At 44.1% G+C, this 19,853-nt stretch overlaps 1 protein-coding gene across 1 annotated transcript in view; it reads right to left on the bottom strand.

Annotated features, from left to right (window-relative positions):
• LOC144142478 (neuropeptides capa receptor-like) overlaps nucleotides 1-19,853 on the bottom strand; it is a 151,407-nt gene that overhangs the window by 11,882 nt on the left and 119,672 nt on the right. The window contains exon 3 of the mRNA XM_077674020.1: nucleotides 1,834-2,054. Coding sequence (XP_077530146.1) covers nucleotides 1,834-2,054 — 221 coding nt within the window. The remainder of the gene's footprint in view (nucleotides 1-1,833; nucleotides 2,055-19,853) is intronic.

The raw sequence follows: 19,853 nt of genomic DNA, 5'->3' as shown, positions 1-19,853 counted from the left end.
ATGAGGTGGCAATGTACAGACTTTCTTCTAAATCAATGTACGTGCACATTGTTCTCAACATATGGCCCGTAAATACAAGGTACCTTGCGCCCATGGTTCATTCACAAAGGCGGGAAATAGTAGTTGATGAGAATTCATGCAAAGCGTAAGAAGAGTGGGCTTCACAGCATTATATTGAATGGCAAGTTTTCAACTTTTTGTGTTCACGGTGGAAGAATGACGCATATTCTACGAGTTATGTATATGCTTGATGGCATAACCAGAGCCCTTTTTCTTGGCGCCCATTTTCTTCGCGTGAGACTTTTGTCACCCAGTCATCATTATTTCACACTGTAGCAAAACATAGATTAAACAGAGAGTAATTTTATTATAGCAGAGAGCTGTGGATTTTAAAAAACTTGCGTCCACAATAAAAATATTCAAGACGTAAAGAGTCACATGAGTGAAAGCTTACGGTTCCAAACCCTAGAGGTAATGTAATTGCTAGCAAGGGCAAATAATAAGTGATATAATGTAAAAATAGCAAACTTTTTAGTTCATTACTCCAAATGGGGTGGAGTGCTGAACTTCTGAGTCTTATTTTATTGTTTTCCTATTTTGGTATTTTGCTATTACAGAAACCAGTAAAAATCAGCAGTGTACGGGTTACAGGACTATCTACGTCTATAGACGTAATGACTATAGTGTTTATTTGGCGCTATGTCACAATATGTTACTTTATGGGCAACAGAAAGTTTGCCCGAATAATAATTATGTGGCTGGCGGCCTAACGGTGAGGACTCCGCAGTGCAGATCAAACGAAGTAGAAACATGTCGCAATTTTTTATGATAACGCAATAATAAGAAAGGCGCGGTGAAGCGTAAACTAAAGCTCTAGAGAAAACCGTTACCCGGCCGCACACCAATATTTATAATGCGTGTTTATACAATCTTCATTATGTGCTGATTGGATGTTTTTTTTTCGGGTGAACTCGAAATGTTTGTTTAATGTATGTAACAATAAATGAAAACTGCGCTCAATCAGAGGCGCGGTAACAGCAATTTATAGAAATGTTTAGGCATCGCACTTATTTGCCACCACTCTTTCTGGACGCCAGACTGGCCGCTACAAAAAGTTTTTATTTCAAACAACCGATGGGAGTACGGCTAAGTTGATGACAAGTGGCACAATTGTTCATCTGCGGGCCAACACACGCACAGATAGTCATCGTTTGTATGGTCTTCGTAACCTGCCCAGCATATAGAGACTTTTGTTTTATTGTACAGTGGGTATCTCGGCTCCGCTGCGTGTTCCGGATTTAGGGCAAGTACTGTACCTCCTAAGGAACAATATACTTTTTACTGTTTCAAGGAAGACACTGATGAGGCCATGTGTTCTACCGCCTACTCCACTTGCATTGCCGGCGCACCCGAGTGCCATGCCCATCTCACTGCTCATCCTGCTGCTTCGTTCCCGGATCTGTGATATAAATCTCAAATTATCTAATAGGAGTGAAATCGTGATCCACTCTCTTGGTTGTATGAAGCAGAAAACAAAGGATTTTTCAAGACAAAGGTACAATTGTAGGGACCTGCTCTAGCCTAGAGCTTGGCATAGAATATATTCAAGGACACACTATCATTGGGTGTTTATGACTCGTGTTCTGCATTGTTGTCTATACATTAACCATCTAATTTCGAGTTTTCCCAGCAAACAAAAACAAGAAAGGGGAAGAAAAGCTGCTTCATCTTGCCTATGCAGGTTTATTGCCTGTCAAAATAAATGATCGGTGGTCAGCACCCAAACAACTCGTTTGTTAAAAGCCATGTTCGTCAGCGTATTGGCTGCCTCACCCAGATGACGCCGATGATGCGGACGGCCCGTGTCAGGCTAGACGTGGTCTGCAGGAAGAGAGGGTGGTAGATGGCCACGTAGCGCTCCGCCGTGAATGCCACGATGGTGAGCACCGAGGCGTACGAAGTAGCCTCGGCCACGAGGGCCCTGAACCGGCACAGGGCCTCGCCCAGTCGCCACGGGTACTGCTGCCAGTAGAGCTTCAGGTCGTTGGGAAGGCCTGCAAGCACGGGAATGCGACAAAAACAATTAGGTGTCATAGAAACTGGGGCAAAAGAAAGCCCTTGGTATTATCTCAGAGACTGCTAAAATGTGCAAAATATCTGCACTGTAGCAAAAGAAGAACCCACGACGGATGATTTTAGGTGCGGAGCACCTTAGGACCTCACAATATCCGTCCACGTCCGTGCGCATAGCATTTACACTTGCAAAAAATTACAAACGCACCGGCAGGATTCGAGGCTGTGCCTGGTAGACCAGACAGAGTTAGTGCCAGACGTGTTACCCATTGCGCTACGCCCGTGAGTTAGTACCCGTGAGTCAAACGCCTTACACCCTCGCCTGTAACGGTGCGGAGTGTATTAGGACCTCCCAATGTCTGTCCGCGTCTATCTGTGCGCACAGCACCCGATTTGCGCCCCAACCACCATTCAATTTGGGCCGTGAGTTGCATGCAGTTTCATTTGGGGAATAATCAAGGTGCAACTCACGGCTCAAATCGAATGATGGTAGGGATGCAAATCGGATGCCACCCGGGGCGCAACTTGGATGTCATTTTGAGACCCCGTACTACGCACCCTCGCCATCATCCACAGAGTGGAGATGCTGCCATTGTTTTACATAACAATAATACTTGCCTCAGAAGAAACTTGCCTCAGAAGAAAGCACCATAGGAAGTGATGAGATTTTATTGTCGATAGACAAGATGAAGCAATAAAAAGCACGATACCTTGATTTTCCAGTTTTGAAGCCTAAAAACTTGGTTCATAACGACTGATGAAAGGAATTCTCTTGCTTTTCTAGTTACGTCATCACCCTGCCTATGCATAAAGCGGGAAACGTTTCAGATTCTAGTAGTACCGATGATTTTGTACCACAGAGCTTTAGAAACCTGTTTTGAGTCTTGTGCGAAGTAAAGTAACAGTTTTCTCCGACCTTTGTTTCTATAAAAGGAGACATTGGGAGTTACGTGCGCCATGTAGCGATGAACCATAAGATTCGTTATTTCTTCGGGGGGCCAACTCCGCAGATTTTTTGGACATCGCAGGATTTCAGGCACATTGTGCTCAGAATTTTGAAAGGTTGAGGCACAGTTTTCTAAAATCCCGTTATCAAGGAACGACGCTGCGTCATATTAAATTTGAACATTCTAAACTAGCCCTATCGAGAGTTGAGAGTCTTGAAATGCGAAATATTGATTAGTGAGTGTTGGAACTTGGAAATCATGGCGACGCTCAAAGACCAGCGCGTGGAATGAAATTTTTTTTCTTACATTGCACGCGGAAATCTTATTTGCCATCCATTCTTTTCAGATATGTAAGCGATGACACGTAATTCTAAAAATAGTTATTTTATACCATAATTATGCCAATCCTACGAAAACGTATACAAAGTTATCGTTGAAGTATTCAGAGTGAGAACTTGTTTGGCGCAAAATATAGGCCTACATCTACATCTTAAATCTCTACATATTAAAGAGTGATACCATTTTCGTCAAATCCCCGCAAGCGAAAAAACGGGGTGTTTCTAGTGGTCGTTTCTGCCCTTTACTATGTCAACATTTAAACTGATACTTTTCTTTTACCTGTATAGAAAATATGCTGTAATCAGTGTATAAATCCGGAAAGAAATACTCCGACGCTGACTGCCTGTCTCGCACCACCATCGATCCACCACTCTGATGAAAACGGCGCAGCCTTCGGAGCGACCTAGACGCCTAGCAGCGTGCCGACCCGGAGTTACGCATCGTGATCGACTACCTCGATTGACGCAACGCAGCGTGCCAAGGGCCTTCAAACGCAGTTTACCTGCATTCAGCCTCGAAAACTCCATCGTCGTGAAGAAAAATTTCAACCCGCGAACGAGAACAAACTATCTTCTTGTTATCCTCGTATACCTTCGGGACGAACCTTCGGAAGCATGTCACGACAACCCGTCTTTTGGACATCTAAGCACAGCACGCAATATTGGAAAAAGCAAGACGAAGTACTGTTGGCCTCTCGATGTCTCCAACTACTTCCGGAGCTGCCACGACTGCCAGCGACAAAAAAAACCGCCGATGAGACCCGCCGGACTTCCGAAATCGATCGCCGTCCCATCGAGGTCCTTCCAACAGACCGGAGCGTATCTTCTTGGCAGGTTCCCTACGTCACGATCCGAGAACAAGTGGATTGTCATAGCGACCGACTACATGACCCACTGCGCAGATACTGCCGCTCCTCCGAGGGGGACCGCACATGAAGTCGCGAAGTTCGTTAGACATAAACTTGCGCTGCGATATGTAGCCCCTGAGGTACTAGTCAGGTACCACGGAACGGCATTTACTGCGGAGCTCATGCAAGGCGTCCTGCGCTCCAGTGACACGAATCACCGAAAGACTGCGGCATATCACCCTCAGACGAAGGAACCAACCTAACGCCTAAACACGACCATGGCCTATAGGCTTTCTATGTAACCTATTGTTGCGGTCGCGTTCAATACAGGTGTCCAGAAAATTGCGCGGATGGCTCCATTCCTGCTTGTCTACGGTCAACAGCCGACGTCGGTGCTCGACGCCATGCAGCCAGAGGTAGGCGACGAAGACCTCAACGCGGACGTCAAAGGATACCTGCAGCTTGCGGAGGGAGCCCGCCAGCTTGATCGCGTACGTACTACGTCCCAGCAGCTTGCGTATGATGGACGGTAAACCTTCCAACTCCGGGATGCCGAGTATAACCCAGGTGATCTTGTGTGGGTTTGGAATCCCATTCCACGTCGCGAACTGAGTGAGAAGCTGCTGTGACTGTAATTCTGAGCCTACATAATCCAACGACGTGGTGGCCAACTTATCAACGACGTTGGCCCCGACACTGATTCCGGCACATCACGACGGCGCACGCGGCCGGAAGTCGTCCACGTGGTTCGCGTGAAACCTTCATACGCATGATGGCGGCCATTTTTGTTTTTACTGTCATTTTCCTTCAGAATCGGGTATATGAACTCTTATAGGGAGGTAATGCCGCGAACGATGCATTCTGCTTGTATACTTGTCTTTTGGTTTTACCATCCGGTGGCGATCTTTTGAATGCCGCACGGGCTATCTTATTTTGCTAGGGAGAGTGGGAGAATGTCACTTGCATTAAACATTCTTCTTTGATCTCTAGTGTTTTTGATGAAATTCGACGTTTCGCGAAACAATCGCGCTAAAAGATAAATGCTCCCATGGCAGCCGCAGCGCTATTCGAATCGCTTACACTCGCCTGTGTACGCGACTTGTTGACTGCTTCGTCACCGCTGTGCGAACGTTTGAGTTCATAGCCGAGCACAGGTTTGCTACAAAAAAGTTTTGTTCCCTCAGGAAACCTGGGTCGTGCTTGGATACGTGACAATATGTAGCATGTATGCGGCTGTTTAAACAGCCGGTTTTCTCTTCCTCTTCAACTGTAAAGTTTCTACACTAGTGGTCACTATTGTTGGTGTCGTTGGCGAGTTTAACATAAACAATACCTTGCCACAAAACAAGATGAAATTTTTATGAACAAATGGAACTGACCAAACGGAATTGGGGAGAACCGACGCTGACTCAGTTACATTTAGCTACGACAGTAAGGCACGCTTATATTCAGTATTTGGGCCTTCACGCAGTGGACATTTTCTTGACATTTTGTATGCACACTTTGTTCATTCCTTTTAGAGGATAAGGTGAAGAAATATTTATTTCAGGGGTTAGTTTTAGATAGGTTGCCGCAAAATAAAACGTTCTGCTTTGGATAGAAAGGATTATGTGGATCCTCTAGTGTTTATTACCCTTCTTCCTATGTCAGCTCAAGCTTCCCTTTATCTCTATTTTCCCTTGCGCTTCTTTGTAAATCATTCTCGTAACAGCCGCATAAAGTGCAAATGTAAAAATCTAGTCCAAATCCATCGGCGTCCAATACAAAACGTTCGGCTGGGTTAATTTGTTTGCAGTATTCGCAATAGTAGTTAACGAAGTTGCATCAGCGCCAGTCCCGTCTCTCCCATTTGTATTGCCGCTTCTGCACTAAGGTTTATTGCCAAACCAGTCTTTTTCATGAGTAAAGAATAAGAAGTGCTGCTTTTTTTACGCATGCATAGTGAGCATCCGCTAAAAATTACACAAAAAGGTACAAAACGCGTTATACGTCTCTTTACTCTAGTCAACCCACGACTTCGTAACCAATGGGATTTGCATATATTATGCAAGGCTGTGTGGTTTGCGATTTGAATAAAAGAAAGAGCAGATGTTTAGACGTTTTTTTTTGCTGATTTTGACATTTTGTTCATACTTGGCCTCAGAAGGTAGCACCTGTTTAAAAAAAAGGCACTGCATTATAGAGGACGACAAGGTTTGGTTACTTGCGGGTGGGCGACCGTTTAGCCTTCATCTAGAAGCAGACGTTCCAATATGCTTAGTTTACTTGATACGTGTGTATCTAAAAAAAGTTCAGACATCCAAAGTGGCTTTTTGCGAACCCAAGAAGAAAAATATTGCACCTGAGAAGATTTTGAAGCAGGGGGCACCGGCAGTTTGGTCTTTGCGGGTAAGTTTTTATATCGAATAAGTTTTCTTTTCAAACTGCCTTGCTCAGCGTTGCTCCACACTTCTTGGTAAGCTCTAAATGAGGTGTTAAAAATCACAACTGGGAATCAGAGTTTATTGCTTAGTATGTCATATATAAGGGTATTTCTCGTATATAGGTATGTCGTGTTTAGTTCGTATTCGTATATAGGTCTTTTTGTCGTATACTGGTATGTGGTGTATAGGTCGTATATAGCTACTGACGTTTTCAATTTTACCACCCTTTCAGAAGATGTATAATGGTTTAAACTACGGCGATAGGTGCTCCGAAGTAACTGCTAATATAAGAACACCCGATAGGGTGTGAGGAATTGAATCTCTTTTTTGGTAGCGTGTATATTTCGGGTATGACTAACCCAAGCTTATGCTTACGGTATTTAACTTACGCCAATACAAGACACGCTGTAAATAAAACTACGTATAAGTAGAAATGCGCCAGCTGGTCGGAATCGATGGGAACAAACTATACATATTCGTACGAGCTGTGCACAGATATCGGGGGAAGTGTCATGGCCAAAATAAATGGAAGAATGATACGGCATCTACGCGTTCCTTGGGAAATGCACCTAGAGGGGCATTTTTGAATATTTCTTTGTGGCGGTAAGCTACTCATACTTTCCCAGACCTTTCCGCTATTCTCATCAGCCCTCTCGTTAGCCCAGTGGACGTCAGCCTATTTTGTTGCTGAAAGTTAACCGCCTCTTCTCTACCCAATTTAACCTAGGTGCATGTTGACCTTAAGTTGCATCACTTAAAACCAGGACAAAATGCACTTAAAGTCAAAATACCACCTCCCTTCTGTTATGCACTTGTGTTTTATGTTTACTGTGTTTAAGAGGTCCCAAGCACTAAACAATATTGCACCATGTTGTCCGTGTGGTGACCTGAACCTGAAGATTGAACAGCACAAAATTTTGTACATGGATGAAGCAGAACTACGCAACAGAAGGTCTGTGTTGTGTAGTTGTGCGTCGAGATACCGGCGCATGTCAAATACTGCCGTGTGGTCAAAATTAATTGCTGCTGAGAACAAGGACGCTGGTTCCAATCCCGGCCGCGGCGGATGCTTTTCTGGTGGAGGCAAAAAGCAAAAACGCTCGTGCTCGAGATTTTGCCGAACTTCAAAGATCGCCAGGTGGTGAAAATTAATCCGTAACCCTCCACTACGGCGCCCCTCATCGCCTGCGTTGCGTCAGCGCGTTAAACCCCACAGTCAATTAATTAATTATTAATCAATCAATCAATCAATCAATCAATCAATCAATCAATCAATCAATCAATCAATAAAAATCAACTAATCAATCTTTTCAGGTAATCATCATCATTATTCTTTCCTTGTTGCGGAAGTGTCCACACACGGGAAAGCTAATGCAGGTATACCCTACTTTGTGAGTATGCAACGTTTTGCATGACAAACCACAGCAAGTCTGCGTATTCACTGCTGTTTGTGTGCTCAGGCCTATTTCTGCGATCTTAAGAATTATGGTGTCAACCAGTACTTAATATGAAGTGAAATGAGTGCAAAGAGAAGCGTTCCGATGGAAGCCAGCTGTTGACGTTGAACGTAAAAGAATAATGTAACGCCTAATGCCCCGCTTCAGTCGTAGCCTCAAGGAACCTTTACTTTCGTGTTAACGACGCGACAGTTGACGCCGTAATCATTCTACCTCGAGCAGAAAATTTGGGTTGAGCGTAACCATTGGCCGAACGTTCATTGTTCCCATAGTGACGTCTTCCGCTGTGTGATCCGCATCATCTTGCGTACGGATGGCCACTCTCTCCGCGCCAAAGTGAGTGATTGGGTGCCAATATGGCTTTGTCAGCTGTGTTTCTGACAGCCAATTGTAATTTATCTGCACCGTCTCTTGCACGGCGGCGGTTTCGCTTACTGAAGCCCGCAATGCATTCCTAAAATATGACAGAAAATGCAACAAAGCGGGGTTGGGTGACGAAGCAAAACGAGGAACTGATTAGAAAGAACACCAGCAACATGTTGCTGCGTGCGTTCAACTTTCAATATCGGACTGTTCGTACCCGTCGTAAAACGTTTTCCGCTAATCGGTGGACCATACAATCTCCAAATCTCCAATGAGTTGCAAAGAAAATACAAAAATGTGTTAGTTTAACTTCTCATCCACAATCGTAATAGTACGCCTTAAAGACACGGAGGATTTATAAGCAATCACACTACCCAATAATGACAATTATATGTTTTTCTTCATAAGCAGGTAGTTTTCTTTTAGATGAAATTGACAAAGCATCTGAAGCACTTCCAAATACGAAACATTTCGTGTAATTAGATGCATAATTCAACCCCAATTGTTGCCTAGTTTTGCTCCAGGAGTGTTAATGAGCATGAAAAATAAAGAAGTCGAAGTAGGACAGAACATTTGTTGCCATTCTTAAAGAAACCATTGGCCGTTTGATCCCCTCGTGCCGCGATCTAAGAACATTTACACACGCGCCATGAACCCGAGAAAAGCGAAAAAAGGAACCGATTAGCAGACATCTGGTGCTGAATACAACAGGGACACCTGGGCACTTATCAAGGCAGACGGTCGGGCATACGTGATTTCTAAAACCTGGTCTCTTTAAAGTACGTCCAATTAACCCTGCACTCCTGGGCGGCCGTAATTATAAACTTAATCCTCTTTTTCATAGTAGTGCGTTCCCTGTTTTCGCCATTTCTCGCATTTTGTTACTGCATCTCCGCAAGCTACCACAAAAAAATCTAGCGCTCGGAAATAATTGCAGCTAGGTATCATTTCTGGCTCTCAATGAGCTGGCGTGTCCTTTTTGATCATTTGACATCAAGCGCTGGCTTCACGAGGTGTCTATTCTTTATCATTTGTGCGGCATTATTGTTTGCCATTATACATCGCCAAAAAAATTGCGTTACCGCAAATCAGGAAAAGCATCAGACTAAGTGCGCGCAGTTTAAAGAAAATGTTTCCGCTGTTTTTTTTTATAATATTTTATAACAATGTTATTGCGGCAACACGAGGTTTAGTGTTCCGGCCCTGGGGCGTGCTTTTCATTTTTTTTAAATAATTTTGAACACATGCGCAGTGCTCAGTTTCGCGATTTATATTATAGCAGAAGAGTCCCGGCTAAACAAAACCGTTGAAGTAGTTTTCTTTTATTCCCCTGAACCGTGTTATGGTTCTCTTGTGTATTGGCTTCTAGACATTTCAGTGGTGCTAATCATTGACTGGTTCACTGGTTTTATTGTTGCGCAAGGTAAGGAATTAAACAGGCACCACAATTAAAAGATGCAGTCAAGCCTTTTAGTCAAGGTAAGTGGCTTTCAAAAAACAACGTTGCCAACCAGTACACTGTTACATAACCTACTAAAAGCAGATCAAGTTTATAAGCTAACATTAGGAATCTGGTTTTCCCTATAGCGATGATTCACATGTACCCGCTGCGGAGACTAAGTGGCTAAGGCGTTGCGCTGCTGAGCACGAGGTTGCGGGTTCGAGTCCCGGCAGCAGCGGCCGCTTTTCTGATGGAGGCGAAAAGCGAAAACGCTCGTTTGTACGACATTTCGGCGCACGTTAACGACCCCCATGTGGTCAGAATTAATCCGGAGCCCTCCACTACGGCATGCCTCATAGTCTGTTCTGCGTCGGCGCGTTACACCCTACACTCAATCAATCAATCAATCAAATCAATGATTTACATGTTATGTTCATGTAGTGCACAGATGGCTCCTGCTGTAGCCAACTTCTGGTTGGCTTCTTTATTTTTCCATAAAGTCAGTTCGTAGCAAGGTGAATAAAGCAGAATGATTCGAGACACAACAAAAACTGTGCCTTTTATAATGTTCTATTACATCAGTTTTTTTATAAATTTCTTCATCTTACTCATAAACCCTTTTATCTGCCATTCAAGCTTAACTCACAATAGGACTGCTTAACTCGCATTAGGTCGCCTGTGTTTCATATGAAAGCTGCAGGATAAAAGAGGCGCAGAATTATTTGCCTAGAAGAATTAACTACAATCACGCTACATTTTGTGTTTTTCTTTATATTTCCTCTCTTTATTTTTACGTCCTTGCGCAGTCACGTCCGGATTGTGATTATAGTGCGTGGCGAGGCAATCTTGGACGCAGCACAGATTGACCCATCTTTCGATGCACAAGACTGTGTTAGCTACAACATTTCGTATCATTCTGTACATTTTCAATCCTTCTTGGCGGCTAGCAACGCTTTGTTTACTTGAAAGCTGGACTCAGTTCTCCCAGTCAGCCGTGACGCGATAAGGTTCGCTTCATCTTACTTCATAATAAAAGAGCTTTTTGGTTCCCCGTCTACAACGGGTGCGCACATAAAATTGCCCAATGCCATGAACTTCATCAAAAAGTTACAACACAACACTCAGACACAGTGAAAGAGGAGGCAGCACAATAAAACTATATCCCAAATGTTTCCAATGGCACAAAGCGGGCAGCACTTAAACACAGACATGCCTTGCCCAACTTGCACAGCTTGCGATAACAATCAGTGGTAGTATCATCGGCAGAATTACTTTTTGTCGCCTAAACGAAGGAAAAGGAATAAATAAAAGCGAGGAACTAAAAAAGTCACATACAAGAAAGCGGCTCTCAAAAGAAGCAAGTAATTATTAGCCGCAGTATGCTTGCCTGGGGTGGAAACGCCAATGAGTCATGAAAGAAAACAGAAACGAATGCGCGAGACGGAAGGGCCGCATTCCGTTTTAGATTAAGTGCTTTTTTATTTCCTTCTATTCTGACGATCGTCCACCGAAGGAAGGTAACGTTAGTGGTTGTAGGCGGGCGGAACAGCCTTATGGTTTGCGACTAAAGTTTGCTGCAGACAACTGGACATTGGAGTGCAATTCGCAGACAACTAAAAAATGACAACTAAACCGTGACGAAAAGGTGACAATCACGCAAAACCCCCTGGCGCCCTTGACTACGGAGCCCTACACACTTTGAAGATGATGAACTTCTTGCAAGCATCCCGATTCGGTGCACCCATGCACTCGCCCACTAAATGTGCCTTTTCTGCCCCTGGGGTGCTTTTTCTGCTGGTATGACTAGCAACGTTTTGTGGTTACAATTGCGTCTAACATCAACCTATGTGCATAGGTTAAGCTGTGAAGTCCTATGCATGGTTCAACAGCCTAGTGTTCTTATGTTTCGGTGTTTTGAAGATGTTTAGTCTGTCCAATTCTTTTGTAATTCGCGCCTTTATGTAAAGAGACAGTTAGCCACTTGTTGACAAAAACAGGGTTTGCTTGTGTATCGGACAGTCCCGTGCCAATACGTGATGAAAAGTTGTTTCTGTAACTAGTACGTGCGTCCCAACGTTTGCCAACTCCATCTTTGCGGCCGTTTTGCCAGTTTTCTTTGTGTTCAGACCACACATTTAAGCGTCAGACGACTGAGAGGTATAGGCGTGGGAGAGAGAAAAGACGCTGTTTTTTTTTACAGGTGCGAGTTGAACTGCAAATATAGCACAACTACTCTTCGAGTACAGGTTAGAGTGGCCTAGATGCACAGCTGAGTGGCAAGTGTATCAAAAACAACTACTTTTATATTTAAAGTGAATGTGGCGGGGTTGGAGTTCAGCATTGAATGTCAGCTTCTCAGGGTCTACTGATATCGATGGTGTTTTAGTTTCGAAACGGCGAAAAACCTTGCGATAAAAAGTATAAAAAACTGCGTAACAAAAATCAAACAAAGACAAAGGCTATATAAAACCTCTCAGAAAAGCGCTTGCCTCTTCTGGTTTGTTTGAGTCAAGAATAGGCACGACAAAAAAAGGCTACAAAGATAGTAGGACGGGGAACAGGAAATATATTTAGAAATAAGGGGAGGAGGTGAGTCTGGTGCGGCATTACATTCATGCTACGGAAGTGAACAGGAATAGAGGCAGGTGGAAACATGCGAGACTGCGGTCCTCCGGAACACTCAAATAAGGTGAAGTGTATTAGACGGCGAGAAGGGGAAAAAATTAGCTGTTCATGACATTCCTGCCTGTTGTCAGCCATTAGACAGTCGTGAGTTGTACCACCTCATGGTAAAACTAACACCATCATTTAGGCACTGCAATGTGAGGCGAAGAAACAACAAAAAGGGCACCTTACAAGTGAATTTTCTTTAGCATAAAAGCGAAAATTACATAAGTAAAAGTTTGGGCGTTTCAAGTGACGAAACCTGGGCATTGAGACAAGAAGTAGTAAAAAGTTTCGGGATCGCTTAGGCCTCATGGGGGCGGTTAATATTTGCCGAAATCTCGACACCCACGAGTTTTGGTGTTTTGCCTACACCAGAAAGAAAGCTGCAAAGGCCAGGACCACACCCGCGTCCGTTTTTCCAACTACGTAACGCCTTAGCCAGTGAACCACCTTGGAGGTTATGAATGCTAAAAAAGCAGGTGGCACTTGGCTGTGGCTGCAATTGGATTTCTTTATTATTGAGTGCCGATTATTTTGCAGCAAAATGCTTACGCTTGGCGAATAAGAACCAGAAACAAGCAAAGGGTGATCAGCAACCATACGAGGTGACGCAATGAATTGTGGAACAACCAGCATAGGAGGAGATGTAAGAAAAGAGTGGGGTGTTTTGAATGTAAACAAATTTTCGTTAAAGGACCTTGTGGAGTACCAAACAACGCAGTGAAGATTGCGGAAAAACCCCATCTGACATAGTGTCTCAGGAGTACCTGCAAGAGAGTAGTGAATGTTCGTGAAGTGCATCTGTGATCACTAAAAAAATTAAAACAACCCAAAGTAAAAATACGTAGTTGTACTAAAAGATTTTATAGAGTTACAGAATAATTATTGTGCTCCTGAATATTGTTTTTTTATATATTCTGCCGATGAATATTTTAAGCCGCAAGGGCAACGGACAACTCCACGTACTGCTTGCCTGATGGCCCAGAAACCAGAAGCAAGAAATTACGTCATGCTTGGTGGGTGGCCCGTGCACCAATGAGACTACGTACTAGGAGCAAAATCCAGCACACTTAGGCCTCGCGCCTTATCCTGGAACTCTAAAGCGTTATCATACCCGGCGATGAGGAGAACTCCGTAGTGCGTCCGGACGAGATGTACGGCCGTACATCTGCGCCAGGTGCACGCTGTTTGCACCATCCTCACTGCAATGACTTCCTAATGGCGCAAAACCCCATACTTCAACTGTTCTAACTATCCGCATTTCTGACAGCCATTGAACGGGGGAGGTTAAAGGAAAGCATTGAATTATTTTTCCTGGTTTTTCTTATCAGCACCACATCGTAACCCGAGCTTCGAGCTCACAACCGTCGACTGACGTGGAATGCAAACGCATCTGAGTAAGAAAGTCCATCTTGTAGTTTTACGCGCAGGAGCTGCGTCCAGGAAGTGAGACGAAGCGTAGTTGAGGGATTCAAATTGTTTAACAATTCCTCACGTTTACGTTCATTACATCCTCGAGAAAAAATGGCTTCCACGTCCGGGATCAAACCTTCAACTCTGTGTTTTGCGCCCGGCAAGCCTTATCTCACCCGCAAGTGTTGGTGTGGAAGGAGACCTTTAGGTAGTTCCGTTCACCAGAACCCTCACCTGTAAAGTGGCTCGGCTTTACTGTGCCTCATTGACACACAGCAGGTTACAAAATGAACGAACTCCAGATCTCCCGAGGAAGTGTACAAGTGAGTACGGGCTCCAGGTTCCGCCTGTTCCGTAAAAAGCCACTGGGAAACCACCGGAGATCCTCAATTTCCTCTGTCTTTCCGCTTGGGCGAGAAGCTCCACGCAGGGCATTTTAAGGGAAAAGCAAGAAAAAAACCAAAACAGATGTAACGCTAAAGCTAAATGAAGGTTATAAAAGCCGTCTTTGTTGACCTGAAATTATTTCGTTATGAAGAACAGTGACCCATTTTATGACGGAAGCAAGGAACATAAGGGGCAATGTAACCGCTACATAGCGATGCCTAGGGACACCGCCGTTGCACACTTCGTAGCTTCCACCCTCTCAGTAGCAAAGGCGTTGTGCTGCTGCGCACGAGGACGCGGGTTCGATTCCCGGCCATGGCGCCCATTTTTCTGATGGAGGTGAAAAGCGAAAACGCCCGTGCGTTCGAAATTTGGGCGCGCGTTAAAGATCCCCAGGTGGTCAAAATTAATGCCGAGCCCCACGCTAAGGCCCACCTCACCGCCTTTGTAGCGTCGGTGCTTTAAGCCCAAAATAAATCGTACTTTCACCGTACTAATTAGAGCTTTTGAGAAGTGTCATAAAAAACATTTGATGCGGCGAGGATTACATCGCGGTATCTACTTCATCTACGGTTTTCACCTGAACGCCAGCGGAAACGCTGAGGTATATTTCGCTATGGCTACCACCGTAAATAAATTATTACAATTCCTAAACAGAGCCACACAAATGTTTTCGCTATGGTACTCTTTACAAATAAAAAGAAATTATTAAAACAGCTGTTTATAATGTCATAACTGTCATCTTGCCATCGATGAGAGGGACGCAAGAGACGCGGCAAGTTGCCTCTCTCGACAAGTGTTTTAACTGGTATTGCGTGAAAGCTCACTTTCTCTTTGGTTGGCAGTGCCATGTGAAAGTGGACAATATATTTTGAAGTGACACATCACTCTTTTTTTTCCCAAGACGCTTGCAGAGGCAGAGTATGGCAGGCTTTCGCCTATACTTTCAAGACATGGAAATACCCGAGCGGCGGTAACCCTGCGCATAGGCAATGCTTATCACAGGGATGCAGAGCTTGGCCGTTGCTCGGCGTTACCTTCACGACCTGTGCCTTGGAATATAAACAACTCTAGGGTCACAACCTTTGCAGATATTCTGTGGAAAGGAACGATAAAAAGAACCGCGTCTGGCAGCAGGGCATGCCCGGAGGCACGCCGTGTTCACAAATACTTCTTTTCACTTATACGCGCCAAGCAATCCCTACGCTGCGAAAACAAGCTCTTTGTAACGTTCCACCATACCACTTTATGAGCTTAGTGAGTCCTGCTCCCGTAATACACCTGAATCTTCTATAATTACGTTTGCTAAACTTTTTGGCCCGTGTTACCTACGTTGTTGTCAGAGGGTGTACGCGGAATGAACTTGTAAATGAACTTGAAAACGCAATGCCTAAGCGCGACCTCTTAAGCTCACTGCAGTAACTGATTTACTCACATCATGGGGCTAAATGAGAGATGTTATTGTCATTGGAAATCAGTGACTGCGATGGAAAGTTTGACATTTACCTCAATGCAGCCGAACTCCTCAAAAGAAAAGCTGTACACCTTTCTCAAAAACTTCGCAGTTGAAGAAAACTTTGTCCTGGTTCGTGATTCGAACGTAGGACCAGCGCGTAACTGGAGCAGCCGCACAACCAAATGAGCTAACCAGGCCAGGAGGCTAGCAGTTTGTAGCGTGAGAGTGAATTGATCAACAACTCCAAGTGATGGACGGGTGTTATCGCAACAACGCAATAGCGGCTGTTGCCACGCAACAGATGCAGCCAAAGAAAGGTTTACGAAGCCAGCTTCTCATAATCAGCATTCATGTGATGTGAAGGCGGTCTAGTTATCAGGATTTTTTTAGTTTTATATCATGTATTTTCGGCATTGCCTTTTTACGGCCGTTTAATACCCACGCGTCTGTTTGCGACTAGTCACTAAAATTAATCCGTGTGACGGGTAGTTGCAAGAGAAAAAAAGCAACAAAACGCCCCACCAAATGCTTTTAAAAATGTCCACCGAGTTTTGAAGCTTCATAAGAAGATGGCTTATGTGGCTTTTAATGAATGTATTCGCTGCTAATTATTCTGGCACAGCACTGAAGCCGACTTTGAAGTTCCATAATATATAGCTGAGCGTGAGGAATGAAGGCTCACGCATTTTCTGATGATTTTCATTTGGAGTCTTCGAAAATATAATCCCTTAGTCAGTGATGTAGCCAGATAAAAGCGTTGAGCTGGGATGTGTAGTACCATCGCAGACAAGGATATATTTAGGCTTCCATACAACCGGGATTTTGAGTTAGGAATCTTGACAACCTCAAACCCTGACAGGTTGTCTGCCTCTCGCACAAGCAGCGTTTGCGCAGTAATCTGTGTAGTTTCCCAATACTGGTGAGGCCGAGGGCCCTACAAGTGAGTGGTCCGCTTGTCTGCTCGTTTACGCTAATTTTATTTCACTTCGAATTGTTGCATTTATGAGCTCATCGGTTGAAACTGTCAACACCAATTTCCTGGGCACCCGCTCCTCGTACATTAGTACCTCTATCATTTTTAAGCATTGTGAAGCGTGTCAAGCACTGCATGCATTCTGTTTCTAAATAGTCTATATTACACGTTGTTGTGCACCAGTTGACAGCATCACGTGCACTTAAACAATACTGACTTTACTTTAAAAGCTCTGTGACTTTAAAAGGCCTTTCAAAACACGTTCACCGCAATGTACAGAATTACCTTTTTTTCAAATATATCACATTTGCCACAATAACTCGATACTTCCATGAGGCTGGTAGATCAACGTAATAATACTGCGAATATATTTTAAAGAAATGTTGCGGAAACGAAGTTGCAATACCCACCTGTGTCTTTTTATTCGATCACGTGAGCCAATCAGTTGATATAAACTGAAGTTTAAACAAGTCACGTTCCGTGGCTGGGAAATAAACTGGTCTCAACACAGACCATGCAGTGGTAAAAAGGGACAAAAACTATATGTTTCCTTATATATTTAAGTTCCCCTATTAAAATTTAAGGGAAGCTTGACCGCACCTGCCTAGAGTGGTGCCATTTCAATGTCGCTAAGTGGTCTCTGTTTCCGAGCCAAACGACCCAAACAACACGCCCACCAACGCAGAATGTACTGCGGGAGGCTGGAATAACAAGCACTTCAAATAGAGCTTCAAGCGTCCAAGGTGGCGCACTGCCTCATTCGGCCTTCATCCAGCCCTAGACACATCACCTGTGTCTGCTAAGCTTAGACCCATTCACCACCCGCGTGACGCCACCTTTCCCGCTGTCTACGCGCTCCACTTGGCTCGTGGCCCGTCGGAAAAGCGTCGCGTCCCTTGCGGCACCGGGCATACCTAAGCTAAGTGCACTCGACACTGGCACGAGACGTCGCCTGTGCATGTAACCGCAAAACATACGAAGAAGAGCCATACGAAGAAAAGCGTGTCACCGCAAAGAAGAGCCATGACGCAGCAGTGGCGGATAGGGCTTGTCCCGTGTGGCGTTATTTGAGAAAACCACTGGGAAACAAAATTTCTTTAAGGCAGCGTTATCAAGAGGGAGCCATTGGTGAGGTGTTTACCTCCCATAATACAGTATAAAGACTCCGTTGATTATGCTTTTCTGCTATTAAAGTGATTGTGCAGTTGGAAACGCGTTAGCCGGGAGGGATTGCTACCAGTGGAGCTCCGACGACATTAGTGAAGTGCGCGCTGGGCTTACATGCTTATTTTCAATTAGTTAGCAATGTACCAAAGTGCTCACTCAAATTGACACCACAATATTCTACCCGAATGAATGTAGAGGGAGCCTAGTACTTTCTATAGTGCGTTTTACGTGCCCGAAGGCCCGGAACTAACTTTGCTGAACGCGTCTCAGTAAGGGCCATTCGAGACAACAAATCGGAACTTGGGCAACTCGCTAGAGTTGGTCCTCAGTGTAAGCAACTCCTAAATCACAATTCCCTGTTACTAACTGGGCCATCCTGCTACCAGGAAGTCAGCCTGTTTTCTTTTGTTCGGAGCTTTTCTTCGACTAAAAAGAAAGGCTATTTCGTTTCCTCGCCTTAGGGGTGCGAAAATTATTGGTTGTGCACTTTGGTAGGAGTGGAGAAAAAAGCATAAAAGTCTTAAACTTGGCTTTTTGTTACCAATTATTATCGCTTATTGGTTTATTTGGCTACCACTTCTGTAAAAAAACAATACATCAAACAGCAAGGATCTGACTGAGGGTGTTAGTTGCCACTTGCAAAGCTATGGTGTAGCCAACAGAATTGCTTTTATGTCTCCCAGAGAGGGGCAAGTCGCAGAGATAAACGCCTGTACCAACCGTCCACGATAACAACGTTGGCGGATGACCATTTGGGAGTTAATGCTCGAGTTCATATTAGGAGAAAATCGGCTTCTTCAGGGAGGTAGAAAGCAAGGCAAGCAAGCGAGTTGGCTTTCGTGGGGTGTTGGGGCTGTGCTCTACTCGTACGTGTTTTTCCGTTGTTCTAGAAAGCCAAGCAGTATGCTTTTTGGCTGTGTTACTATTAGGCAAAACCTATTTATTTTTTGTTTATGTTTTATTTTTTTAATTATTTATTTATTTATTTATTTATTTATTTATTTGTTCATTTATTTATTTATTTATTTATTTATTTATTTATTTATTTATTTATTTATTTATTTATTTATTTATTTATTTATTTATTTATTTATTTATTTATTTATTTATTTATTTATTTATTTATTAGGGTGCCCACCAAATCAATCTGAGATTTGCGCATCAGAACCTTCACCAGTCTAGTTTTTGCCTACTCTGCATTACCTGTGGACATGGGGGGGGGGGTGTGGACGCCTAAAAATAAATTGCCTGCGTCGCTTCTTGATCAAGCACGTCCCCCATGAATGGGGCCCATTCTCAAAAAATCAGTACGAAGCGCGCATGCGTGTAGTTTAAGAACTTTTCAGCCCAACGGTACTGCATGAGTCGGAGGCTTTGCGCTCTGTTGTTTGCAATTTAATGATCTGCCCTGCGCCAAATGTCCGTGGCAGGAAGTGGACTTCCTTTTCTGGAACGCTGCCTACAGTACCTAATATATATATATTAGCTAAAAAGTGTATTTTCTCTACATAACAGGCAATAGAATTTGAATAGAAAACCGCATAACTACTTCACCCAATCAGCAAATATTCGTGAAGAAGAGACTGTTCTTTCCTCTAAAAAGAGGGCAGACTGCGTCTCGTTCTCTGACCTCGGAAACTTGTCGAAAAAGTTTAGAGAAAAGTTCTTAGGCCCTGTTGCTGGAGAGTTCTTGTGTCAGATGGGGAACAAAGGCGGTAGGCGGTGAGAGGAAGTTTACGCAAACCCAAAAAACAAAAGAAATGACAAGGTTCTTCAACCCCGGAGTATCATGCTAAGCCACCATACTCTTCTGCTTGTAAGGTTTCGCCGTATTCTTCACGGTGCGTTAGCCATGCAATGTGGCACAGGAACAGTTCCATAGGCTTCAGATTACGCCCGC

This window comes from Haemaphysalis longicornis, unplaced genomic scaffold, assembly GCF_048455015.1.
Source record: "Haemaphysalis longicornis isolate Haplotype H1 unplaced genomic scaffold, Haemaphysalis longicornis Haplotype H1 scaffold_6, whole genome shotgun sequence".
NCBI classification, from domain to species: domain Eukaryota; kingdom Metazoa; phylum Arthropoda; class Arachnida; order Ixodida; family Ixodidae; genus Haemaphysalis; species Haemaphysalis longicornis.
This window is presented reverse-complemented; position numbering and strand designations above follow the sequence as displayed.